This window comes from Ochotona curzoniae, unplaced genomic scaffold, assembly GCF_017591425.1.
Source record: "Ochotona curzoniae isolate NIBS_2020 unplaced genomic scaffold, NIBS_Ocur_1.0 patch72, whole genome shotgun sequence".
Lineage (NCBI taxonomy): Eukaryota > Metazoa > Chordata > Mammalia > Lagomorpha > Ochotonidae > Ochotona > Ochotona curzoniae.
The window spans coordinates 293,790-313,547 of NW_024467053.1; the positions used below are offsets into that span (position 1 = coordinate 293,790).

Genomic DNA, 19,758 nt, shown 5'->3' on the forward strand with positions numbered 1-19,758 from the left:
TGTACAGACCTCATAGTGTACACACACCAACCAAGACAGCTGTGACATCACTCCCTTAAGTTAACCCGTGGGACCATTGTCATAGGTGCAGCACATAACGGTGATGTTATTTTCAACTACCAGGTCCTCTACAAACCAGCACCACAGGCTGTAATACAATGTAAAATTCAGTGAGATCATCTTTTGTGATGTCAGTGCACACACAGGGTGTCACACATAAGTTGGTAAGCTATCAGGTGATCCTATCAAGTTATGACCAGGTACACTTCATCTTTACCTAAATGTATCTTAACATTTCTGTAGATATTTGCAACATATTGATCTTCCACTGAGCTCTTGGAAATAAGGCCAAGTGTAGGCAGAAGCAGGGAGCCCATGAGGTTCTTGTGTCCTTATGCATTCAAGCAGTGAACCCCTGAGGTTGGGTGCAGCCATGTAAACCCTGTTCTCATGTCACAGGTTCAGAATTTAGAAGAGACCCTGCACAGCGTCAACCTGCACCTGTCCCGGATAAAATCTGACCTCCGAGCGACACAGCAGGAAAAGGAGGAGTTAAAGCAGGAAGTGATGGCTTTGCGGAAGCACCTGCAGGATGCTGGAGACAAGGTGGTCACTTTTCTGGATTTTTTTTTTAATATATATTGAGCAAGTTAGAAGATCATGTCTGAATTGTTGAATGACCATAAAATTAAAACATTGTGTTAGTTAAAAGACACACGAGAAAAACATTGCAGGAAAATCATGTAGGATCACACACAGAGAGAACTGCACAAAAGTAGAACTTTTGCTGGAAAGGAAAGCTATTGCCTAAAACAACAGTACTGAATTTCAGGAGAGAATGTACTGCAACAGAATAGGCTGTTGCTTTGACACCAAAAGTCTGGCAGAGCTAGGTCAAGTGTTAATTGGTATACTTGTTGGACTGCTTTGTGGAGTATCTCATCTTAATATTTCACAGTGCTCATTAATTTGTATGCAAATAAATTAAGAACAGCAAAACAGAAAAAACCGTATGGGTATCAGTTACAGGGTAGATGTTCAGATTTAATTCTTGGTGCTACCTTTAAAAAAAATTGTTTTCATTTGAAAAGTTATCTCCTAGCTGATTTTTTCCAAAGGATATGATACCTGAATGCCTGCTTTTTTTCTTTTTTTATGAGAAACCAGGAGACTAATCCTGTCATTGCTACTTTTATTTTTTAGATTATTTTTAGGACCAAAAAAATCACTTGGGTTGCTGAAAGCATATTCCTGAATTTAGGCCTCAATTACATGGACAATATGTGCTTTAGAGTCTAAAAAAAGGAAATGACTGTGTCTGTGAAAGCCTGCTTAGCTGGCAGTGCCTTGAGAATCCTTTGTTTCCTGTGCTAACCCAAAGACTATTACCTGGATTCAGAGATAACTTGTAAGAACAAAACACTTTTCAAGCCCCCCCACATTTGTGTACTTGAAGCCTGCATGACGCTTGGCACTTCCCCTCTGCCCACTTGCTATTGGATTTGGCAGGACTCTTCTGCCAAAGGCCATTTTAAGCCAAAAAAAAAAAAAAAATTCCAAACATTCTAAAACTCAAACTCCCAAAATATTCTGTATATCTTCACACACATATACATCCATCCTCCCATTAGAGGAGAATTGACAGCTGAAAGGTACTTATTAGGAATAGTTGTCATTAGGTAACCCAGAAGTTACCCACCCACCTGTTTTGAAGGATTAATTCTGGATTTCTGCCTTAAGCACTGGGCCGCAGACACAGCCACCTGTCCCTCAGGATCCCAGAGCCAGCAGTGGAGATTGTCTTGGGATGAGTTGGATCATCTGATGAACCAGGAACCGCAGCTGCTTTGGCAAGAGAACGAGCGGCTAGAGACCAAGGTGCAGAAAGCCAGAGTGGAAATCACACACCCCCGGGGAAAGGTACCCTAAAAAGTGGCCCATGTGGCGCCTGTTTGAGATGAAAATGGAAGTTTGGGGGTTGAAATACTGTTGGGAGGTATGTGGCAGACTTACTTTCAGGATGCATAACCGATCATTTACTTGCATGTAATTTTATCCTGGTGTGTTTATAAAATATTTTTCCTTTTGTATAAGCAGTACATATTAAAATATATCTGATTTTAATCCTCATATCCAAAATATAGGATTATGGAAATTATGTGAACCATATATTCCTCAAATAGGCTAGCTGCCTAGACAAGTAGTAGAAAAAGGATAATGCTATACTTGTAATTTGTGCTTGTAAGAGAAAAAGATGCCCCCCACACACTTAAGTTTTTTTACTGAACTGTTTGAAATAAATAAATCAGATATAAATATTGAAAAAGGCAGATTGATAGAGATTTACTGCCTTCTGGTTTGCTCCCCCAGTGCCCATAACAACCAGCTCTGGACCAGTTAGGAGCCAGGAATTCCATTCTGTTCTCCAATATGAGTGGCAGGGGCCCAAGTACTTACGTTGTCTGCTGCTGCCTTCCCAGGCACAGTAGCAGGAAGCTAGATCAGAAGCAAGGTAGCTGGGACTCAAACCAGCACTCTGATATTGGATGCCTATGCCAGAAGTAAAGTGGTGGCCTAACTGCTGTTTTACGAAAAGGAGCAGCGTTGTGTTCCAATAGATCTTAGGAATATTCTTGAACTTGTCACTTAAAGTGCTTCCCTCAAGCCAGAAACCCTCTGCTGTCACAGGAGCTGCAATGGTAAACACTGGCCTGGTCCCTGTCCTCGCTGTATAGAGCAGCTGGTAACAACACTGCTCTATACAAGCAGGCCAAGGCAGAGTACAAGAGATGGGGGTGACTCTTTTAAGAATCATGTGGACGTCAAAGTACCTGGGCCTGTTGTGTCCATCCCCTACACACTTCCTCATTACCCCTAGAGCAGGTCTTCTAGTCCCCTCTGCCCTTACCGTAAGAGACAGCTTTGGGTTTGTAAACCCAGCTGGATTTATCTAGGAAGGATGTTGGTAAATTAACAAATGTGGACTTGCAGAATTGGCAGGCAGGACTGACAAAGTCTTCCTCCCAATCACAGATTCTGTGTTGTTGATGCTTTTGTTGTACCTGCTGTTGATTCTTAATGGTTGGCTGGCTGCTTCACAAACACTGCTTCCTTCTCACATTTGTTCTCATTAGGTCCAGCAAGGTGAATCCAAGTTCCTTGTCCCCAAGCAGCAGAAACACCTGAACCTCTCGGGACCTGGAAGACTCACGGAGCAGGACAAGCTGAGCTTGAAGCAGGAGAGTGAACAGTTCCAGACTGGACGCCCCCCTGCTCCCTGGAAGGCAAGTTTCTGAGCATGTATCATTTGTGTGCCTGTGCTGTCTCTAAGGGCCACTGTCTTCCAGCTGTGTGACCAAGGAAATGGTCACAATGGTTTCTTGTGCATCTTTTTCTGTAATAGAACAGTATCATAGCTCTTTTAAATTAATGTTTGAAAACAACATCATTGAGTCTTTTCTACAGTTCATCTTTGTATCACATTGCTTTTATAAGTTAGCAAAAAAATTAGGGTGCTTCTCAAAAGTTCATGGAAAATGGAGTGAAAAGTTTATTTTCATTCAAAAAACATTTTGGAATTCTTTCCCCACAAACCTTTGAGGTACCTTCATGAACAGCTTGAACAGTAGACCCATGTGAATGCAGTCAGTGTTAAGTGTTGCTGTGCAACAAACGATGGCCACAAGGGTCTATACCCACCAGAGTAGCCCGCACGTGCCTGCTCTCACCTAAAAGCATCCAGCTGGCCACAGCTCTGCTTCCCAGAGACCCGTTTCTTCCTGAATGCTGCCTGAGATCTCAGCTCCTCACCACTTAAGCCTTCTGTCAGGATAGGGAACCTGCTTACTCCAGAGGGAGTGATCACATACTGAAACCCAAAGACCAACATGGGTACTACACTCTTTAAAAATGTCTGTTCTGGGCTGGTCCTGTGGCATTAACATCCCACATGGGCACCACTTGTGTTCCAGCTGTTCCACTTTTCTAGCTCCCTGCCAATTTGCCTAGGAAAGTGGCAAAGCATGGTTCAAGTCCTTGGGCGCCCTGGACCCACATAGGGGACCTGGGAGAAGTTCTGGATTCCTAGCTTCATTCAGCCTGGCTTAACTCTGGCCATTGGGGAGTGAACCAGCAAATGGAAGATCTGTCTTTCCTGTTCTCTGTAAAATCTGCCTTTAAACTAAAAATAAATTTTAAAAAAATATCTATTTTCATCTTCTTCAAATTCAGAGTGACAGAGAGCTTCCATTGGTTCATTCTTCAAATGTCAACAACAGAGCTGCACCACATCAGAGCCAGGAGCTCTATTTGGGTCTGCCATATTGGGAAGCAAGGGCCCAAGACTTGAGCTCTGAGCTGCTGCCTTCAATTTGTGTGTAATCAGGACGTTGAGAAATGGATGCGTTATAAGGCCAGGCAGCACTTCACTCTGAATGTGGATATCACAAGCAGTGGTTCAGCCCTCTGTGCCAACTGCCTGTAGTGTCGTATGACCTACCTTGGAAGTGATGGACCATCACTTCTGCTCTGTTCTGCTCACTCAGCTTCACCCCTGCCATGGGAGGAGATCGTGCAAGGGTGTATGAAGACCTGCGAGCCACCTGGCCAGACCTCAAGCAGTACTACTCTGGTGTAATATATGGTTCTTTGTCACATAAACTTAGATTTTGAGACCAGTGTTATTCTGGGCATTGTGGGTGTTAGTTTTTTTGATGATTTTCAGATACAGAAAACTTTCCCAATTTTGAAATCTCCTCAACTGATCACCACAGGAAAAGACTGGTGGTAATTTTAAAATAACAGCAGCCCCAGACAGGTGGCACTTCCATTCAGCGATTCTCAGCTGTTTTTGATAGAGGCAAAAATCAGTGTTCCAGAATTGGACTGTTTTCTATCTCAGAAAATTCTGGAATGCAGGGTGCTGTAGCTCAGTTATTCTTGCGAGTATCCAACTTGAAATTCTGTTTAAGATCTTCAAGTCTGATCCTAAGAAAAAGGGAAAGGAGCTACGTCAATGAGGTTTTAGGTGTTTTTAGATAGCATTTTTCCCAACCAAAGATTCATCGCAGCAAATCCTAAAATCAACTTTGTGAAAAGCACTAGGAAATGATCAAGTACAGGGTTCATGGCAAGGAGATATGCTATTCCATTAAAGTAAAAGTTCATGGAAAATGTAATTGAAAAGTACTTGGGTGCAACAAATTTTAATTTATGCATTATTTCAAAAACTTACTTTTCATGGACTCTTGGAAGGCTCCTTGATTGTAGATGTGGGTGTGTGTTATAGATAAAATGTTTTGGGTCATGTGTGGCATCAGAGTTTGAATGCCAACTGCCTTAAAAAAAAATCTGTCTTACATCAGGAATGGCAATTAAGACTCAACTACTCAGGAGTCCCTATCCCTCCTCCCCTGCAGACATAAAAGAAAAAACAAAAAACTAAAATGTTTGCCTCACCCACCTTCCTCCATAGCTGAACCTCCCCACCCTAATCAGAGGCCCACATGGGTGTGCACTTCTCTCAACTGTGTAAACAATATTAAAAAGGAAAATAATTTAAAAAAAAACTTGATTACTTAGATGTAAGCCATGCACTGAATTGCATAGTTTGTTGTTTCCCCTTGCTTAATTACTCTGGATTTCTTCCACAGCTTGAGATTTCCAACGAACTCCAACAGGTCAACATCAAGTAGTGCAACTTGAGTGTTTAGAACAAAATGTTTTGTTTTTCACAGGTCAGCCAGGTGAATTCCCTTGAACAAGAATTAGAAGCGACTCACTTGGAAAATGAAGGTCTGAAAAAGAAACAAGTGAAACTGGATGAGCAGCTCGTGGAGGTACTTAAAAAAAAAAAGCAAATAGCCTGAAGCTATGAAGAATATTTTAATCCATGAATAAGCCATTTATTGGGAGACTAAACACCATATTGAGTTCCTGTTGTGAAACTCCAAGTCCACTGCCAAGCTGAATTCTTTGGACAAGGTTTAATAGGCATTTGTGCTTAACTGCACAGTCATGGGAATCCATACTGCTTTGGCCAAAAAGGGGTAATACTGACCTAACAGGCACAGACTTGGCCCTCACCATAATCAGGTGGCAGGGACTCAAATACTGGCCAGCTGGCCCAAAGCTCTCTGACCATTGCTGTGTTTGTAACAGTTTGACACCTCTTATATCATAGTGTTTTATGGATGTGATTGGTCTCTGATAACCTCTTCAGCTAGAAAATCTATGGAAGAAATTTGAAAGCATTTGCGTTTGGAAGTCCCATTTTCAAGTGCTGCCATAGTTCATTAATACAATTGGAACTTACCACTCACCTGACAGATGTACATTGGATAAGTAAGAGAATGATTGTAAAACTTATCAGACCAGACATTGATCAGGTTCTGCTCTACTCGAATGTTCAGTACAATCACAGGGTACAGAACAATTCGCAGACAAGTTCTCATAAAGTAGAGATTTAACTGCCAAGTTTTGCATTGGGTAAAGGAAAATGTTGATCTGTCTAACACTTTGTGAATTATGAAACTTATCTAGGGAAGGATGCATAGAAAGTGTGTTTGGACTCAAAAACAATGCATCAGTGTGATTTTAAAACTAGAATCCTCTCAAGGCAGAGATACATAAACATTGTCTCATATGAAACTGAATGCTTGCAGAGGTAACTGAAAAATTAACATTGGCTTTAGATTTGTGAAATGTGGATGAACATAATGCATTAACATTAAAAACCACTAAGGTTTGTCAGTTTAAGGTTTTCTGATTTTACCCAGTAGTGGAGAATTGGTGAAGCCATAAATAGTGAGATTCAAACCATTTTTTTTTTTCCTGACAGCATACAATGGATGTATTCAAAACCTTGATTCGTGAACTGTGCTTATAAGTAGACATTCTTTTCTGCTGAAGTGATTGTCTCCTCTAAGGAATAACACATGAGGCTGTGCCCCTTCTGTGCAGTAGTAAACTGCAGACTAACGGCAATGTACTGCTGGAGGCACTGCTGTCTCAGTGCGTGGAAGCTGCCTCCTTGTCCAGCCCCACTTGGCAGGATTGGCCTTGGTGAACAGTATCCCCCTCATCTTTGCCAATGGAGGAGTGGTAAATATTTGCTGATAAATGAGGAAAATTCAGTGTTCTTGCCACTGGAGCCAAACTTGGAAAAAATACATGAATTTTCCATTTGGACACTGAAAAGAGCATCTCCTATACTATTCTAGTGAAACTCACCTGAGGGGAAAAAACTGAACTGTCACCTCAGCAGATTTATAAAAGACTGACATTTTAAGTTTCCTCAAGGTCATTCAAGTATTATATTGTTCATGTGGGTGAATTGCTATATCAATTGTTTTCTATATATAGCTTTATGTTGTTAAACCAGTCAGTATATACATGACTTAAGACTTGTCATTTCACCTACTTCTACATATGCAGTTCAATGGTGTTACATTCTCTGTGCTACCAGCCATTTCCATGGCTACTAAAACCTTTTTATCATTCCAAAGGAAGGTTGTTATCAGTAAGTCTTCGCCGTTTCCCCACAAGCACTAACCACTGGATTTTTCTTCATATCATATCATACCATAGGCAGATTTTGGACATACGTGGTGATTCTTTCCCACCACCTTTTTGCCCCAGCTCACCTGAGGAATAGGTGCAGTTCTCTCAGTCTGGGCAAAATATTCACCTAGTTGGGGTTTGAGATGGTGGGCAGGGAGGAAAATGTCCTTTCCTCAATCCCTGGGATTGGGATAGCTGAGCAAAGCTTTCTTGGCGAGTCTCACCGCATGCATATGGAGAGAATCTCGCCTCGTCTCCATCACCTAACTCAGAAGTCATAGATCCTGCCCAAGTCATAAGACCAGGACAGGGAAGGAAGACTGGAATGTGACTACCACAGGAGCGCCTTTTCAACTATGGAGGCAGCAACAATTCTTGAACATTGAAAAACAGGGATACAAGGAATGGGCGTTTAACCTAGAGGCTGAGGTGCCGCCTGAGGGTAACCTGGGTTTAATCTCCAATTCCCTGCCTGAACCTGAAGGTAGGAATTTGCTGTCTGTTGGTCCCTTTCCCTCAGAGAAGGGAGGTAGGGGTCTGTAAGGTAAGTCTGTAGCAACAGCTAGGTCTATGTATCTCTGTGCTAGCCAATGTTGAGAGACCTCAACAAGAGTATTTTAAACCTTATTGGGCATCTCCAAATGGCAAAGGATTTAACAAGAGATCGATTCTATGGAGCTCCTGAAGTCTCCTGAGCAAATGTACTAGGCACACTCAGAGTCTACCCAGATTACAGAAGGTAAAGATAAATACAGAAGAATGACAGTGTTCATAGACTTTTATGCATGCTAATAATATACTCAATATACTAGTACTTTCTCTTTTTATAGCTCATACTTTGCCTCCTCTTTTTATAACACCTGTAATTTTCTTTGTTTTTGTCTGGCTAACCTGTACCTAGAATGCAGTGGTTGGAAGTAGCAGAGAAGGGTGCAGTTCTCTGCCTGAGATAGTGTGTGAAGGTAGAACATTCTCTTCAATGGACTTCCACAGCATGGGGACATTCCATCCTACTGTTTCATGTGATCCTGTTGTTCACAAGTTCTTTAAGAGCCAGTATTCATTCTTATTGTGCTGTGATTGTGGACTATTTACATTTGCTTTAAGATTTTCCTCAGGATGTATCATACTACTGGCATAAAATGCAGAGATCATAATTCTTCATATTCTGCAATTAAGAAAATGAGTGGCCTTTATCCAGCTACAACTTAAAAGTATTTCAAAGTGGGTCATGACCCAACTCAGATGTTGAGATGTACAGAAATGGATAGTGGCTCTGAAGTTTCATGGTCATGTTTCATTAACATTGTGCCTTAGAAGTTCTTTTCCCCTTTCTCACATGCCTACGGGTGTCTTGTTGAGTCAGTACTTGGTCATGTTTGTTGCATGCCTGCCTTTTGAGCCCACTGTCTGCCAGGTACACTGGCAGATGGATAGTAGCATGCTTCCTTGCTAGAATGCCCTGGTGATCCTCCTATTGCTCTCCCCAACTGACTGGCATGTGGATATACACTGCTTTCTCAGTGTCCCCAATGAATACTTCTATGCTACCTACTCTAGTTCTCAGAGGGTAAGCTATTACTTCATATCCAGGAATTGCCCAGCTTCCTATGCTGCATATTTGAAGATATAACCACATGCTAAATAGTGAGAAGGGGTCAAGATCTTTAATGCAAGATGAAATCCATTTAAAAAAAAAACTATAAGTTCGAAAACAATCATGAAACATTTGTCTTTAAGAACCATTTAGAAGGGCAATTTACCCAAGTACATCTTTTGTCCCATCTCCCAGTTTACTCAAAATTGGGGGTGGAATTTAAATATTACAAAAAAAACGACAGAACTCAGACCTAATTATATTATATACCTCATGCCATGAGACTCCCTAAAGAGGGGCAAGTGTTAGATTTTAAAGTGAAAACGTTGGGGAGAAAATGTGCTTACTTGTTCATTGTGGTGCTTCCCAAACAGAACATCTCTTCCCAGTACATCCTTCTCAGGCTCACAGGCTGTCCTGTTTCCTACCAGATTTGAGGACTCTGTTTGCCATCTGTGGGGTAGCTCCATCCCTAAGGGAACTGCCACTGATGCTAGCTTGCCTTTGTCCCCCAGATGCAGCACCTGAGGTCCACTGTGATGCCTAACCCCGCCCCTCATGCTTGGGATCTGCAGCTGCTCCAGCAGCAAGCCTGTCCGATGGTGCCCCGGGAGCAGTTGCTGCAGCTTCAACATCAGCTGCTGCAGGCAGAAAGGACAAACCTGCGCCTGCACGAGGAGCTCGACAACCGGACTTCTGATACCAGCACACCACAGGTATGCGTGCCCAGCCTGCAATGATAGATGTTAGTCACCCATCTCATTGGTTTTCTTGCCCGTTAGAAAGTGTCACCAGTTCCAAGGTGGGGCAAAGTAAGGCGTGCAAACCTAACCTCAGAGTGAAGCCTTTGCAGGTGCTTGGACTATAGCGCTGGTGTTGAGCTCTTGTTTCTGAGGTGAGGGACAATGGGCTCAGAGACATCCTCTGCACATCTATAATAGATGACAAAATACCAGATCACTGGAGAATATGGCATAATTGACCTCACTCTTATCTACAGCCAAAAATGTTCCACAATTCTGGTGTAATTTTAGGTTATGCAACACTCACAAAGCAGCCCAAGTGCGCCCTAGCTCCAGGGAGCGGCCTGCCAAGCTCCATGTGCTTTGTAGCTAATGGCAGAAGTGTAGTCACGACTGAAATTAGTATTGTAGTTGTGGCATACTTCATGTCAGTTAATTTCTTTAAATGACCTAGTTTGAAAAACTGACAATCTTCTTCCTGTTCTGTTCCAATTAGCATTACTATCAGATAACAATTTGAAAACCTTGAACTATAGCTGGTATTTCTTGTCATTACTTTATTCCTAATTGTCCTTTCACACATTTAACTCATTCAGAATTAGGAATGAAGAAAGAAAAGTATTTCTTGGTACAATTCAACATTACCTGTCTGGTTGGGATACACTTGTTTTCTATTCTCTTGCCCCTGTTCATGATGGATCTTTCCCATGATGGAATTTCCCAGATCTCCTGATCGCTTCCCCACATCTCTGCACAGTCTCATTAGCATTGGCCTCATGCATTGGAACACAGTTTTCTTCGCCTTGTGGAATATCTGCTTTGCTATGATGTCCTGGACTTCTGTCACCTAGTCTTAAAATCTTTGTTCAAGTCCATGTTTTCTGAAGCTTTATATATATTGCTTTAACTCACTACCCACTACTAACTTAAAAGTTCTGATTGGAAAATGTAAGGGTAGTGGACTATTAGGAGGAGGTGACATCTGACTGTAATGTACCTTTCCAACCAGACAACTGGGCTCAGATGCTACCTGTTACCTTCCTATATATGTCATTTTCAAAGCATGCTCTTGCCACCCCACTCACTGATGTTTACAGATGTTCTTAACTCCAATGATTTCAGGACTAAATGAACAGATTTATTTTACACCAAGTGCTCCATTCAGGTGTCAGGGCTTGTTGGTCATTGTCCCCACCCCTCCGGTATGCCACTGCAGGCTCACCTATTTGAGCTGCTGTCCATTTTAGAAATACGGAACATTCTTAGATGCTGCACGTTGTCTGTGTGTGCAGTGATGTGAGTTTCCTCTGCTTTTGCATTGTTTTGCTTGCATCTGAGTTGTGTGTTTGCACCTTTAACCCTTGTTTGCACTATAAATGTGTGTACATAGTGGTCCCAATCATGACCTCAGGGTGAAGTATACCACTTGCCTTCTTTCTCTAGGCCTTGCTACCGGAGCAGCGCGCAGTGCATGCAGATTCCTACAGAAGGATTGGGCACCTGTGAAAACTGGGCCGCTCTTGATGATATTTCTTGCCCTGGCAGACACTGCTTGCACACATGCGCACACACACACCCTGCACCCCAACAGAGACATAACCTAAGAAATGTTGGAATTAAGTGCTCTTCCCAATCACTTTACTCCTTGTACTATGAAGCCTTTACAGTATTATGTCGCTTATTTATGTAGAAATGACTGGTTTTGAGAACCAATTTACCAACTCCAACTTGTTACAATTTATACCGCTTAAAGAATGTCAATTTAAGATTCTTCAAAGGATGTATTTATTTTCTCATTCCATATGTTTTAACTTTTTACCAGAAGGTACTACTTTTATATATGGAATTAAGAAAATTGGGATTATTTATACTGTTTTGTATACAATATGTAGTACTTGACAGGAAAAAGGAAGATTTTGATGAAATAATAAAATCAATTTTAAATATGACTGCCTCTGGTTTTTTCTGTTTTGCCATATTCAGTGTTATTTAAATGATCCATTCTTGTTTTTGTTTTGGCTTTACGTTTTCTAGGCAAATGGAAGTCACACCTCAGTTGTGTTTCAACATCAAAAAGCTATTTTATCTTTTTAAAGGCCCCAAAAAAGCTGGGTTGTCCCAGACTCCATTTACTGAAAGTTACTTCATACATGAGGCTTTGATCATTTTTCTTCACTAATCATAAAAAGTAAAATGTTATATCCAAAAATGTTGGCTATAGACTCATTTGGTCATAGAGTATACCTGTTTAAGAATATTTAAGTGCCAACAATCATTAAATACCAGAACTTTTCTTACGTATCTGAAGCACCTTTCCATGTCTGGATTCCTTATGTGTGATACTCTGGGCTATGGGCGGTAGATGGGGGACACAATTAGTTGCACTGCAGTTTCTCTCTAGATCTCTGTTTTTCACGCCCATGGCCAAGTACTCCTTAATCCTTCCCTACTGAGTGAGAAGATGTGTCAAGGCCACAGATCTTGTCATGCTGTTTTATCTGGGAGTGATCTGAGAAGAGTCTTAGTTTTCAGTCTGTTCTGTTGAGAAAGCCAACCTCTGAAATGGTGTTTTCTTCACACTGAGAAGTCCAGTGTGGGAACAGATGACTAGATTAAGTAGCCAGTAGAGGCCAATTATGAGAAATACACACTAGCACCTTCAGAGCAACCAACCAGTCATTTCAAAGGAATAAGAGAAATGCGTGTTGCAAGTTAACTGCCAACATTAGGTGACCGTGAATCAGTTCAGTGTTTGGTTTGTTAGTTTTCACCCTCTTTTGAGTCTCAGCATTACTCTATCTTTTGACTGTGGATACCCATTCTTACTAGAATGGGTACATAAAGGCATTAAAGTATGAGTTTTTAAGAATTTTGCTATCAGGAGATGAATTACACAGGTAAGATTTTTATATTTTTATCATGACTATTTTTCTGATAGGGCTATTTTTGTAACAATCCATGCAATGCTCAGAGCGCTCATCAAAAATCCATCCTCTGTTACCAAGACAAACATTGGCTGTCCTTTCTCTAGGCATCTTGTGGGGGGGGGCAAAGAGAAAAATCTGTGAAATGGCTTTTCAAATGGTAATAGACCTTGTTTTCTTTCCTTCAGGGAAACCAGGAGCAACTGGTAACAGTCATGGAGGAACGAATGCTAGAAGTTGAGCAGAAACTGAAGCTGGTGAAGAGGCTTCTTCAGGAGAAAGTGAATCAGCTCAAAGAACAAGTAAGTACCTCTGGTCAGCTCTGTCCACTCTACCTCAAGTTTCCGTCTCACTCCATTGCTTTCACTTGTCTATTGCTCTTCCCTAATACAGGCCAACTCTGTGTCCAAAAGTTAGGATTTCCTCTCCTTCACACCATGCCAAAATACGAACCCTGTATGTACCCTCAGTTTCCCAAAGCTCTGTGCAGCTGTAGGTGTGTCCACAAGCTACACTTGTACATTTGCCACCGGTGCCTCACCTGGCCCTGTGGCATTTCTGGTGAGATTTGGGGGGATTTTGTCTGTTTCTTTCTAGCACAGGAAATGTTATTTAGTAAAAATGATTTTTGGTGAATAATAGGAAGCAATAAGTAGAAGTTTAGCTTCCCTATGTTAATATCCTGTGATAACCTCACAAGAGTACCTTTTTACTACCTCAGGAGCCTTAAAGGATGTTCTACACTCTGAATTCCAGGACCACCACATAGCCTGGCACCTCTTACATGCTGGCAGCACATGTGGTTTGAGGGTTAAGAGATTAGTTGAGCATTCACAAAGCACCATGCAAGGGACTTCCTTCCAGGAAAGCATTACAACTTCTCTGAAAACACACTAAGATAAACTGGTGGAGCCTGGTGTGGAAGTCACCTAACCTGATTTTTCTAGGTACATAAAACCTCAGTAATAAGCCCCAGCACAGATCCCAATGCAAATATACACAAGAACTTTAAGTTCATGACCTTGTCCTTGGGACTGTATCAAGAACTCAGGGAACAACACGCTGTCTTCCTGAACTCTAGGGCCCCTCTCAGAACCTGGAATGTGCACATCATGTGACCTTATTTGTGGGTCTTCGAGTTACAATCATAGAATTTTTATTTGTATATTTTTAGTCCATCTAAAACTGAAATAAAAAGTACTTTGATTTTAGAATTAAAACCTCTAACATGCCCTTATCCTGTACCCAAGTGCTTGGCTCCAGCTCCCAGCTGTGAGGCGATGAAGAGTCCTGGAAGTGTTTTTCATTAAGAAGCGGGGAAGGGAGCCAATGTTGTACCCAATAGCTGAGACTCAAGAAGAGGTTATGAAATGTTGCAAGTCATGTTCAGTCTGGGCGTTAGAGCATTGCTTTCCTCGTGATTACCCATTGAAATGCTTATGAGTTGATTATGCCTCAGTTGGTTATTTTCACAGACCCTTATAGTATTAGACCTTTGTAGTAGAATGCTATAGATTTTCATATGTTCACAAAATAAAAACTGAGATGGAGAGCGGCTTTCACTTTAGAGCTCATTAAGAGCCATCCTTTTCCTTCCTACCAGCTACACACTTGTTGTCCAGAGAGACAGCTGTAGAGGTAGATTTGCTCCACTATGTCTGATGTCAAGGTGGATGGCAAAACTATATTGTAAAAAAGCAGAGGTTGGAACTGGTAGGGCATTGTGCCTTTAACAGTTGTCCTCCTGTCTAATCTTAAAAGTAGCATTACAGAAATGAAGTTAACATGATTCTGGTTGTTTTTATAGCTCTGCAAGAACACCAAAGCAGATGCAATGGTGAAGGATTTATATGTTGAAAATGCCCAATTGTTGAAAGCTCTGGAAATGACTGAACAGCGACAGAAAACAGCAGAAAAGAAAAATTACCTACTAGAAGAGAAGATTGCCAGCCTCAATAACATCGTCAGGAATTTGACACCAGCGCCACTGATTTCTACCCCACCTCTGAGATCTTAGCCAAACCAAAGGATACATGTGGATCTGTGCACTTAACTGAAATACGTAGAACATTTCAGTAGATTCTATTCAGCCTCATGTTTTCCTTAATCTTGAATGGCTTAAAGGACAAGTTAAGCCTTAAATCTGCAACCAACAGATTTGGAGTCTCCACAGTCATTGTAATTACTTTTCCAAATAGACCATTATGGGAGTTTCACACAAATATTCATATTTGTTTAAGTTATTCTGAAGTGTATGTATCTATGTATATTAGTAGCCACTATGAAAGTGTATCTATGGAAACAATTTTCAAAAACCAAGTTTTGTGACTGTTAAAAAACTGATTATGTATAAATTTGTGTAGGGTTCAACTATTTTGAGTTCCAATTATGGTGGTTATGAGATTTATTTTAAAACCACATTTAGGGATCCTACACAGGTGAATACTATAGTGTCATTCTATTTTTGATAGTTGATTCTCTGGATTACTGGTGGAATGTAACTGATAAAAAGACTGGGCTCTGCAACCCTGTGGTCACAAAAACCCAAGTTCAGAGAACTTTACTTTTTACTAACTAATGCCTATGACAGTATTATCACTGTTAATGTACTGCAGACTGACATCTGATTTATTCAACCATACTCTTATATTAAAGCTTTACTTTTTATCAGTGACCTTCCCCCCGCCCACCTCTTTAGAAGTTTCACTTAGGAACTTGTCTAAGAAATTCAATAAAGCCAACATCTTAAAGCATTTGTACTATGAAGAAAACACCGAACAAACCACTTGGAAGTAAACAGCTACTCTTGGACTATAGATAAGCAAGATATTTTCTTGGAATTCATGAACTTACCCTTGGGGTTGCCTCAAGAACTCAGGGAAGAACCATCTAAACTGTCTTCCTGAACTACTGTAGGGCCTCTGAGAATTTGAAATGCTTAATGTAGATCATTGCCTTCTATTCTCGTACCTCAAATCAAGTACAAGGATTTCTTACTGTCATACACACTGGCATGCCATCTGAGATGGAGTGCTAAACAGGACTGCCTATTCATCTTCAAGTTCAGAAATTTATGTAACAGACAACATTGTACATTTTTATCCTTTAACTAGAATCTGCTCATAGTCTACTTCTACCTGTAGTTGAAGGACCTACCAGGTGCTGAATGCTACCAAAGTTCACAGTTGCCTCCTTATTTTTGTAGAATTAGAACAGAAAAATTCATGTTGATGTATTTGAGGAGGACCACACCCCTAGTTATAGGAAATAAAGCAAAACCCCACACTGCCATATGTGCAGGTAAAGCAAACTGCTTAATTCATCTAATATCAAAAACTAATTTCCACAAAGTGATTTCCAAAAAGTGCACCATCTTCTAATTGTCAAGTCTGCCAACCCAGGAATCCTTATTTCACGCATCTTGACAAAGCTCTTGAAATATGTTTGTGGGAATGGGAGTTTATACTCAAAGAAGCAGATTTTTAAATTCTTGCATGGCCTTTACCAGAGTGTCCTTATCTACCTCTGGGGAAAAAATGTTAATCTTTTAATGTAATAATATTTTAAAGTATTTCACAGTAGCTGTGACTTCTCATGCAAATGTTTCTAGTGGACTCAAGTACTTGCATTGTATTAGCTGTGACAAAAAGTTTCAGTTAAAATTGGGCATTGGGTTAGACTAAGGTCAGAAATTAACCATTTATGGTATACATGAGATACAGTTGAAGTTACCAAGGTTATTGCCAAATGAACACCAAACATTTCTTTAGTAGCTAGCTTAACATGTGATCAAATTTGTTCATTTTTTTTTTAAATCATGAAAAGCATAGATTGATTTTTGAATTTCCTATGTATCTATTTATATGTATATAAAATAATGTATAATAAGTGTATATATAACTTTCTGGGAAAAGTTATACTATATTAATCTAATTAATCCATAGTCAAGACACTGCTGCAATAGTAAACTAGCTTTCACAGATGTATTGTTTTACCGCACTTCAAAGATTGGAAAATAGATTGTGAGCAATGCATAGAAGCCTCAGATTGACACATTTGTATAGTTTATTTTGACAAATGCTCCAGTGAGCATTTATCAATTTTATGATCTTATTGCTTTTAAAGGAATGAAATGTAAGATGTCAATTATGTCTTAGTTTTGCTTTCAGACTTTAGCACTTATCCGAATTGTATTTTGTAAGCACTGAGCGGTTTCACAGCGCTGGTCTTCCAGCTTTTACTTAAGAACAGTGATTTAAAATAGTCTTTGAAGACAGAGCCTTCAGTTCAAGGAAGAGGAATCTAGTTTGTCTTTGCAATCATGGCACATCACACTAGGGAAAGGAGAACAGCAGCAGGGCCTACATGGATCCTAGTTGGCTTTGTTCTCGCTCTGTAGAAACCTCAGGTTCATATTTTTAAAGGAAGAAAAGTAGAGGAGAGAGGTAGAAGTGATCCTAGTATTTTGTATAACTTGTTTTTCTAAAACTCCCACTCAATCTAGATTTTCACAAGTATTTTGAAATGGCACCCTTCCCAGAAGCCTCTAGTCCTTACAGTTGTAACACCCTGCAGATTTAAGAAGATCACACACTCCTAGGTTAACAGGGTTCAGAAAGACACCACACAGGTATATTGTTCCATTAATTTACAAGTCTCCAGGGCAGTTATTATGAGGAACATTTATAGAAAAATGAAGATGACTTATGGCAGACTTAAAGATTTTTGGCAATGAATTTTTTCCTGAGTAAAGGCAAAGAGAAATATTTTTGATGTTGTGAGCCTCCCATCAAAGCAATGTTGCTATTCCCCATCAAAGCAAAGCTAAATGTTTGCATGATTGTTAATCCAGTCCAATTGTGAATGGATTAACCAATAATGAATGCCTCACTCCAATGATAATTACAGAAGCATTGCCAAACAAATCAAAGCCTAAACCAAAGCACTCAGATTTATAACATTCGTTATATCACCTTACAACCTATCCTAGCATCTCAACACTGTGAAATCATTTTGGCTTTAGAGTATATGAGTAGCTGTTGAATAAAGAAGTCAGCTATTTGCTTCCCAGCTTTTTTTTTTTAAATAATGCAAGGAAAGTTGATTCTGTTTGGGCAGAGATAACAGCACACTGTTTTAAGGGAACACTTTTTCTGTTTTGTTTTTAGATTTACATGAATTGAGGTTATTCCTTCTCTATCTCAAATTCTGTTCAAATCAAAATTCATGTAAATGTGTTTTATATTGACTTTGTATATTTCATCTTGGCCATTTCAGCCTCCAAGATTTTAATGTGACTTTAAAATGTAAATAAACTTTATGAACATGCCTGTTTTCTATATACACTAAATTTTTAACATTTCCCATCAACATTGGTCTTCAGAGTGACAATATCAAATATAACAAGCACATTCTACAAATGCAAAAATCCAGCCCCTACAACCAGCCTACTGGATTTTTATTTTGAAGAGATCCCCAAATGATTTGCATGTGACTTAGACCATAGGAATTCCTTTGCTGTCTAAGAACTGATAATTTTCATGCAAACCAGAATTGGGTGCTTATATTCCATGGAAAGGCATAGTTTCATCATCAAAGGATTACTGACTTAACCTCAGCCAAGCCTCTTGTAATTTTCAACATCTTATAGGCACTAGCTATGTTTTTTCTCCCACTTTGTGTCTTTATTAGTGGCACCTACTTTAACTGAATAAGATAGAACTGAGTCACAAAATTAAACTTAGGCATGAGTGCTGTGGCATATCACCTTAAACCTCCTCTTGGCGAAACCTACATTCTGAGGCTCAGTGGTGGTTCAACTCCTGGCAACTCTTGTTTCCAATTCAACCTCCTGCTAATGTGCACCCCACCTCCATCAAACCCCCATCCCCCCCCCCCCCGCCCGGAAGGCAGCAAAGGATGGCTTAAATCACTCATGGGATACTGAAACTGAGTTCCAGGCTTCTGCTTTCAGCCAGGCCCAGCTCAGATTGTTGAGGGCATTTGGGAAGTAAATCAACAGGTTGAAGATTTCTAGAAGGGGTGGGTGTGTTTCAAGTAAATGAAAGAAATTAACCTTTTTAAAAAGGTTAAAATGTTAGCCTAGAAGTACATTACATTAATATGTTGGAAACTAAAATGCAGATTGGGGATGTCTGGCCAAACTAGACCCATCTTACAAGATCTATTTTCAAACCTTTTATGCTAACCTTATGTAGCAGAGACTTAGGTCCTGAATTTACTGATGAACAAACAAGTTTAGCAGAGTCATGACTTAAGACCACACAATTAGCCAAGATTCAGCACTCCAGGCCCAGGCTGTGTTACTTGTGATTTTCATTTGTGACAAAACACTGCTTCAATACTGATTAGGTAGCTACCACGTATAGTCAGGAAATACATGTCATTCAAGCATGAATGACAATAATGTCAGAAACTAAAGAGATCCCAATATACCAAACAAAGGCACATGACATTCAGTTCCTCCACAAAGAACAAAGCACCAAATGTTGCAGTTCAAGGTGAGTGCCCAAGGGAGAACTCTGAAATTCAGCAAGGCCAACAAAGGACATGGAACCTGGCACTGCAGCAATAAGATAGGAGCAAAGCACAATGGCCATACATCCCATGACCTCACAGCAGAGAAGGATGGTCAAGGTGAAGCTGGACAACTCCATTAGCCCTCATCCCCAGGAAATACACATGCCAGTGAAAAAAATGGGAACAGCGGGACTATTCATGACCAAGGGTAACATGGGTTAGAGAACTGAGAGTATGTCTAGTTGAGGCTGGGGGCAGGCACATGGAATCTTATCTGGGCAAAGAGGGCATTGTAGATGTCAGCTGAGTGGAGGTGGTGTTTGTTGTTCAAAAGTAACATTAGCTATGTGTGTAAAGGCTTGTTGTAATGCTGATACCTAGGTGACAAGGGAGG

The 19,758-nt window shown here is 40.4% G+C and overlaps 1 protein-coding gene across 7 annotated transcripts in view; it reads left to right on the forward strand.

Moving 5' to 3' along the window:
* LOC121168175 (ninein-like) overlaps nt 1-18,152 on the forward strand; it is a 96,164-nt gene extending 78,012 nt beyond the window's left edge. For 5 of the 7 annotated variants that reach the window (XM_040998044.1, XM_040998042.1, XM_040998047.1 and 2 more), the window contains 7 exons: nt 460-606; nt 1,741-1,920; nt 3,135-3,284; nt 5,736-5,837; nt 9,673-9,873; nt 13,013-13,126; nt 14,632-18,152. In XM_040998044.1, coding sequence (XP_040853978.1) covers nt 460-606; nt 1,741-1,920; nt 3,135-3,284; nt 5,736-5,837; nt 9,673-9,873; nt 13,013-13,126; nt 14,632-14,841 — 1,104 coding nt within the window. In that variant the 3' untranslated portion in view covers nt 14,842-18,152. Of the gene's footprint in view, nt 1-459; nt 607-1,740; nt 1,921-3,134; nt 3,285-5,735; nt 5,838-9,672; nt 9,874-11,343; nt 12,954-13,012; nt 13,127-14,631 lie in introns of those variants that run through there. The other 2 variants (XM_040998046.1, XM_040998048.1) reach the window with 2 other exon arrangements.
* Nucleotides 18,153-19,758: the final 1,606 nt, after the last annotated feature.